This window comes from Asparagus officinalis, chromosome 8 (assembly GCF_001876935.1).
Source record: "Asparagus officinalis chromosome 8, Aspof.V1, whole genome shotgun sequence".
Lineage (NCBI taxonomy): Eukaryota > Viridiplantae > Streptophyta > Magnoliopsida > Asparagales > Asparagaceae > Asparagus > Asparagus officinalis.
This window is the reverse complement of record NC_033801.1, coordinates 120387967-120395581: the sequence shown is the minus strand read 5'-3', so window position 1 is coordinate 120395581 and position 7615 is coordinate 120387967. Positions and strand designations below refer to the sequence as shown.

At 35.9% G+C, this 7615-nt stretch overlaps 1 protein-coding gene across 2 annotated transcripts; it reads right to left on the bottom strand.

Moving 5' to 3' along the window:
* LOC109822953 (B3 domain-containing protein Os04g0386900-like) lies at positions 2937-5263 on the bottom strand. 2 transcript variants are annotated; one of them, XM_020389228.1, is made up of 3 exons: positions 4799-5174; positions 4579-4718; positions 2937-3512 (listed from the first exon to the last, which is right to left on the bottom strand). In XM_020389228.1, the coding sequence occupies exons 1-3, from the start codon at positions 5058-5060 to the stop codon at positions 3213-3215; spliced, it is 702 nt and encodes a 233-aa protein (XP_020244817.1). In that variant the 5' UTR covers positions 5061-5174; the 3' UTR covers positions 2937-3212. The 2 variants fall into 2 exon arrangements, 1 of the variants encoding a protein (XP_020244817.1); XR_002242321.1 differs by lacking the exon at positions 2937-3512 and having other exon boundaries at positions 3790-4718; positions 4815-5263.

Below are 7615 nucleotides of genomic sequence, written 5' to 3'. Positions count from 1 at the left end.
GGGTGTCTATATGCCAAAGCAAATACAGATTATAGAGCTAATAAGTTCAAATACACTATCGTAAAGAGGGTGGCCGGCCCGGCCCGGAAATCCGGGCCCGGGCCGGGCAAAACCGGAGCCCGGACCCGGACCCGGGCCCGACCGGGCCGGGTTCCGGGCCGGCCCGAGTTTTTTCTTTTTTTTTTAAATTTTTTTTTTCTAAATTTTTAAATTTTATTTAAGTTTTAAATTATAAAAAAAGACAAAAAAATAATAGTAAAATAATAATTTTATTAATCACTTAAAATAACATAAATTACAAATAAAAAATTATAAAAATAAATTCTTTATTAATAATTAATAAATCATTTACAAATTACAAGTATAAATTTATTTTGGAATTCATCGCATCACAATAGATAAGTACATCCCACCTAGGTTTTTTTAAATTTCTTTTCTTTTTTTTGATAAAAAAATGCTAAAAATTAGTTTAATATTATTATATTTTATATAATTATGTATTAGTATATACTTCTAAATTATTATGTAACTATATATTATATATACATATATTATATGTAAATATATTGTATATATTTATAAGTTATAACTTGAGAGAGAGAATCGCATAAGTAGTCGTTGCCCGTTGGGCCAATGGGGAAGAAGTAGCCGTTGTAATATACTATACTTTTATATACTTATATACTAAGAGAGAGAGTATACACACACACACACATATTATACATATATAAGAGAGAGTATACTTGTATATACTTATATAAGAGAGAGTATACATATATAAGAGAGAGTATACTTATATATACATATATACTAAGAGAGAGTATATATATACATACATGCCTACATTATACATATATAAGAGAGAATATTCTTTTATATACTTATATAAGAGAAAGTATACTTATATATACTTATACATATATATACTTATATAAGAGAGAGTATACTTATATATACATATATACTAAGAGAGAGTATATATATACATACATGCATACATTATACATATATAAGAGAGAGTATTCTTATATATACTTATATAAGAGAAAGTATACTTATATATACTTATACATATATATACTTATATAAGAGAGAGTATACTTATATATACTTATATACTAAGAGAGAGTATATATATACACACATATGACATATTATACATATATAGAAATATGTTATATATACATATATTATACATATATAAAAATATATTATATATACATATATTATACATATTATATATATTTATATATACATATATAATATAATACATAAAAATAAAAAATAAAAAATAAAAAAAACTACTATTCGTGGACCGGGCGTGGGCGGCCGGGCCGGGCGGGCCACAAAAGAGCCGGCCCGGGCCCGGACGGAGCGGACTTGGCCCGGGTTTCCGGGCCGAGGCCGGGCCGGGCTCGGGCCGAGCCCGGGACGCGGCTGTTTTTGGACAGCCCCGTAGGTCTAGTACAATCAGCTTTTTGTTTCCTTGGTATGATTGTGAGTTCATTGAATTGCTAATGAGTTCATTGAGTTGTTAAAGAAGTTGAGATATTAGTAGGATATTTTATGGTGGAATAACCCTAGTAGGATATTTTATGGTGGAATAACCCAACTCATATCAAACGAACGTAGTTCACAATTACTTCCCAATTTTTTTCATTTGTTAGATGTTCAATCCAATCTTAACAAATATTGATGGAATATTAATAAATAAACTAGAAAAAATTGTGAACAAAAGAACTACCAGATCATTTTCGTTTGATCTAGTCAAACAATTCAATGTACAAAATCAAGCAAGCTCAACTTACTGCTAAGCAAGCTATTTTTAGCTTATCCTTTTTAGCTAGATTTAGATCCTCTCCACTAAAAAAACAAAGTAGTAGAGAGAATACCGCAATATCACAATCTTTGCTTTGATTAGTGGGCGGTTGTGATTCATTTCACATCTAACACTTACCATGCTCTCATGAATTGCATTATTTCCCTAATTTACACTCAAAAACTAATCACAATTGTCTACCAAACAAATCAACGGTTGTGATATTGCATTGATCTCTCCAATAATAATAATAATAATAATAATAATAATAATAATTAAATAATAATTATTATTATTTTCATCCTGGGTGTATATATGCCAAAATGAATACAGATTATAGGGCTAATATAAGTTCAAATACACCATCGTAAAAGGGTTTATGTGCGATCAACATTTTTTTTCCTGGCATGATTGCGAGTTCATTGAATTGTTAAAGAAGTTGAGATATCAATAGGAAATTTCATGGTGGAATAGCCCAAATCATATCAAACGAATGTAGTTCCCAATTACTTTCCCAATTTTTTTCATTTGTTAGATGTTCAATAATCCAATCTTAACAAATATTGATGGAATATTGATAAATAAACCAGAAAAAATTGTGAACAAAAGAACTACTAGATCATTGTCGTTTGGTCTAGTTAAACAATTCACTGTACAAAATCAAATAAGCTCAACTTACTGCTAAGCAAGCTATTTTTAGCTTATCCTTTTTAGCTAGATTTGTATCCTCTTCACTAAAAAAGTAGTGGAGAGAACACTGCAATATCACAACCATTGCTTTAATTAGTGGGCGGTTATGATTCATTTCACATGTAGCACTCACCATGCTCCCATGAATTGCATTATTTTCCTAATTTACACTCAAAAGACAAATCACAACCATCTACCAAACAAATCAATGGTTGTGATATTGCATTGGTCTCTGCACTATTTTTTTTTAATTATAAAGGAGAGCCGTTACTATGGTTTAAGCGCGTTTTGACATCTATCCCCCCCCCCACTCACGTCCCACCCCCACCCACCCCGAACCAAAATAAAAAAGCTACCAATCAAGACGTGTATTGCATACGCTATTTCACATGCCCTGAGTATATATGTATCTAATAAACTCGAGAAATAATTTGCTAGTTTCAACTTATCATATTCATAATCATCTGTAACCGGACCAAGACTGACTCTGAATATTACACCACGGAAAAACTAACAAGCAGACATAAGCGTTAACGACCACTATCATCTCCATATCAAACACGTATCGCCCCTTCCCAAAATTTGGAACGGTGATATGGCATCATCCTTAATTATACCATATGAGTTTCACCATACATACATATATACATTAAAGGCAAATGGTTCCCCCTCACCTTCTTCCATGAGAAAACGCCAGTGCTAGCTAGTCAATTATGACAGGCCTATCGGAGCTTCGACCATATAAATCGCAAGCAAACATTGGCGGAACCTCCCCTCTCAGGATCTGCACTCTAAACTCCAAGTGCTTGCGATCCAACAATTCATAGATACAACCATCTCCAACCTTCAGTTTGTTGTCGAGTGCAAACTCTCTCCATCCTGTGGTTATTCTCTTTAAGAAAAGTTGTCCCGAGTATTTCACCCTCCAGCTTCTATCTCCGCAGGACAAAATCACTTGGACAGAATAATTCGGAAGAAAATGACGAAAACACTTGGGAATCACCTTAATGTCATAAAAAAGAGAGAAAATTTTGCATCAAGTACCTAACGCACGAAAACCCTTGGGAATCACCTTAATGTCATAAAAAAGAGAGAAAATTTTGCATCAAGTACCTAACGCACGAAAACCGAGTGTGATAATGAGACGTTGCAAAGTTAAATTTGTTTTCTTATTTGGTTATAACAAGTGTATTCTTTGAATCACACAAAATACTTTACAAATCATAATATTTGAGTGCTTTACTTAAATAATTGGCCAAAGCATATAAATGACGAAAACACTTGGGAATCACCTTAATGTCATAAAAAAGAGAGAAAATTTTGCATCAAGTACCTAACGCACGAAAACCCTTGGGAATCACCTTAATGTCATAAAAAAGAGAGAAAATTTTGCATCAAGTACCTACCGCTGGAAGATTGAGTGTGATAATGAGACGTTGCAAAGTTAAATTTGTTTTCTTATTTGGTTATAACAAGTGTATTCTTTGAATCACACAAAATACTTTACAAATCATAATATTTGAGTGCTTTACTTAAATAATTGGCCAAAGCATATACCTCAAGCTTGCAGGTCCTTAGTCACATATCACGTGCTAACACCTTTACCACTTGCCTGATAATGCTTACTAAACCAATAATATTAGTGTGAAATAAACCTTTGATCGATGCATTAGTCCCTTAGGTCCTTCGTATTGCACTAACTAGTGTGAACACTGTGCAAAGCACGACATATCTTTTTTTCCCGCTACATTAATCCCGATTTAAAATGCTACAATGGCTTTTTAATTTTTTTTGATATTCTACAGTATCCCGCTCTGCTATAGTGATTTTTAAAAATGCTACCTTGTTTTCCGTAGGCTGCAGTATTTTTTCAAAAAAAATTACAATTTCCTGATTGCTACAGTAAGAATGCTACAATAATTGTTTTGCAGTATTTACTGTAGGTTCTCCTGTTTATATAGAGGAATAGATTCAATGATAAACAGTGTTTGATGCTTTATCTATGTGGTGAGCAAAAATCATTGGATAGTTTCCCCAATTCATAGTTACAAAAGCACGGAGATAATTACCAGTTCACTGATTTGGCTTTTCACAAAGATTGACGTGAAGTATGGATTTCCTGCGAGTGGGACTATTCTATCTCGCTTGCAAGATGCGTGATGAGATTCTTTTCTAAGCTTCGATGCTCTTCTACGCCCTTCATTTGTATCTGCATGATCAACGCATCATACGAAATTCAAAAATATGAAAATAAAAAAGGACATTATGGAATAATCTTTAGGCAATTACAGTGAAATGCGTGTACCATCAGCAAGATTGTGCGCTTCTCGGGTGAAGAAGTCGTGACCTTGCCGAGAAATTTGGCAGAACTTATGGGTGCTAGAACTGCGCCTTGAAGGGGTTTTCCGTAAATTTTGCTCCCAGAGGCATATAGGACGTATGTCATAATTGTGAATACTAGTATTCCAAGATTTTTGCCAATAATGAAAAAAAAGTAATAAATAGAATTTGAATCTTTAAATTGTAGTAATAGGAAGGGCTCATCTGACATTGTTTCTTAGCCAAGGTCCTTATTGGAGATGATAAGGCAGAAACTGAAGCTGAGAAAGAAAGAAAGGGAAGAGAGATGAAGTTTGTTTAAACTTTTTAGTCATATAGTCATATAATTTAGCATGCCAGTTTTCTCTTTTAATGGATATAATATTTTAGGGGGAAAAACAATCTCAGAATTTTCCATCATGACCTTCTATTCTAAGACTGAGAAGCATAAGAAAGAATCAATCATATATGAAAATACATGGAAAACTGAGAAACTCTGAAGTTACTAACCATTGAGTGTTGACTTTGTTGGCTTAAATTTGTCCAAACATCACAGGAGGTCGCTGTCAAGTCATCCCAATGCGGCTGCTGAAGAAATTATGGAAGGGAGGTCTATCTTTATGTCACTTTCGTTGTCCCCCCACTCAATCAACCAATTCACTTTCTTTCCTTGTTTTTCCTCTGCCAGCCAACTACCCCCACTACTTTTCTTTGTCTCAGCGTGAGTTAAAGAGAGTGATGAAGAGTCACAAAAAGTTATGAAGGGAAAAAGTGAAGTGAGGGTCAGGCAGAGAGACAGAGAGTGAAAAAGCCACACAACGAAAGTGAGCTCTAAAAAAAAAATTTTGTATGAGTGTTGTAATTTGAGAAAGAAATATAGTGAAACACCCTCTTGCCGTGGACGTAGATCAATTTGATCGAACCACGTAAATATTGTGTTTGTGATTGTCTCTCTATTCTCTAGTTTAGTGGGTGATTTTCCCAACAAATTGGTATCAGAGCTTCTCGGTTCTAGGACAGCGTTCAATCCTCTACAATGGCTTTTGTGAAGTTCTCGGTGTCGATCTTCGATGGCCAGAACAATTTTGGCCTATGGAGGATAAAGATGAAGGCTTTGTTACGACGTGAAGGCACAGTTAAAGCTATCGACGGGAAATACCCAGAAGATATGACTAGTGCTGAGATCGAAGAGATGGACGAAAAGGCTCACAGCGCCTTGCAATTGTCACTATCCGACAATGTGCTTCGTGAAGTTGCCGATGAGGAAACGGCAGCGGGGTTGTGGTCAAAGCTCGAAAGTCTCTATTTGAAGAAATCTCTTACTACGAGATTATACTTGAAGCAGCGGCTATAGACACTGAAGATGAAAGAAGGTACACCCATTCAAGAACACCTTGATGAATTTAATAAAATTGTCATGGATATGAAAAACCTGGATCTAAAGCTTGATGATGAAGACCATGCTCTCATTGTGTTATGTTCCTTGCCTGACTCTTATGAAAACTTTGTTAACTCTATGTTGTATGGAAGAGAATCCATAAGTCTTGAGGATGTGAATGCCTCTTTGAATTCTGCTGAGTTAAGAACAAAGTTGAATGGGAGAGGTACCGATAGGCAGGCTAACGGTCTGCTAGCCAGAGGTAGAATGAAGACCAGAGAGGGTGATAAAGGACAATCTAGAAATCGTTCGAAGTCCAGATCAGCCCAAAACAAGAAACATGTGGAGTGTTTCTACTGTCACAAGAAAGGGCATTACAAGTCAGAATGTTATGCTCTAAAGAAGAAAGACAACCAGTGCGGTGAAACCTCAGATTCAGCTAATACGGCAAAGGCTGATACTGTCATTGTTGCTGAGACGGTTCTTACAGTATGTCCCTTGGATGGCCGTTCCGATAGAGAATGGATCTTGGATACATGTGCGTCTTTTCATATGTGTCCAAATAAAGATTGGTTCACTACTTACAGATCTATAAGTGGTGGATCAGTTTTGATGGGCAACAGTGCAGTTTGCAAGACAGTTGGCATTGGTACAGTTCGCATTCGGTGTCATGATGGGATAGTGAGAACTTTATCAGATGTAAGGCACATCCCGGACTTAAAGAAAAATCTGATTTCTTTGAGTTCTTTGGATTCTATTGGGTGTTCTTACACTGGCGAAGGTGGAGTTCTTAGAGTTACTAAGGGTTCATTGGTTGTGATGAAAGGTAGTAAGGTGAACAGTCTTTATGTTCTCCAAGGCAGTACGGTGATAGGTTCTGCAGGTGTGTCTTCTGATGTTGATAGGGACACTACTCAGTTATGGCACATGCGCTTAGGCCACATGAGTGAGAAGGGGATGACTATTTTGAGTAAACGTGGCTTATTCTGTGGTGATCATACATCATCACTGGATTTCTGTGAGCATTGTGTGTTTGGGAAGAAAACTCGGGTCAGCTTCTCGACTGGCTCACATACGACGAAGGGCACTCTCGACTACATCCATTCAGATTTGTGGGGACCTATTCAGGTTCCATCCAAAGGTGGTGCTCTTTATTTTCTGACGTTTATTGATGATTTTTCCAAGAAAGTTTGGGTTTACTTTCTCAAGCGCAAAAGCGAGGTGTTCGAAACTTTCAAGAAGTGGAAAGTACTTGTTGAGAATCAAACTGGAAAGAAGATTAAACGTCTCCGAACAGATAATGGCCTAGAGTTCTGCAGTGGTGAGTTCAATCAGTTCTGCTCAAATTCTGGGATCGTACGACATCGCACGGTCAGGCACACTCCTCAGAAAAACGGGGTAGCAGAACG

Excerpts from the sequence above, each read along its gene's own strand:
- LOC109822953 (XM_020389228.1), bottom strand. The coding sequence starts at position 5,060 with ATGTCAGATGAGCCCTTCCTATTACTACAATTTAAAGATTCAAATTCT. Across the intron at positions 4,719-4,798 it reads GATGGTACACGCATTTCACT|ATACAAATGAAGGGCGTAGA; the intron begins GTAATTGCCTAA and ends TTGATCATGCAG. Across the intron at positions 3,513-4,578 it reads AAAGCCAAATCAGTGAACTG|GTGATTCCCAAGTGTTTTCG; the intron begins GTAATTATCTCC and ends TATGACATTAAG.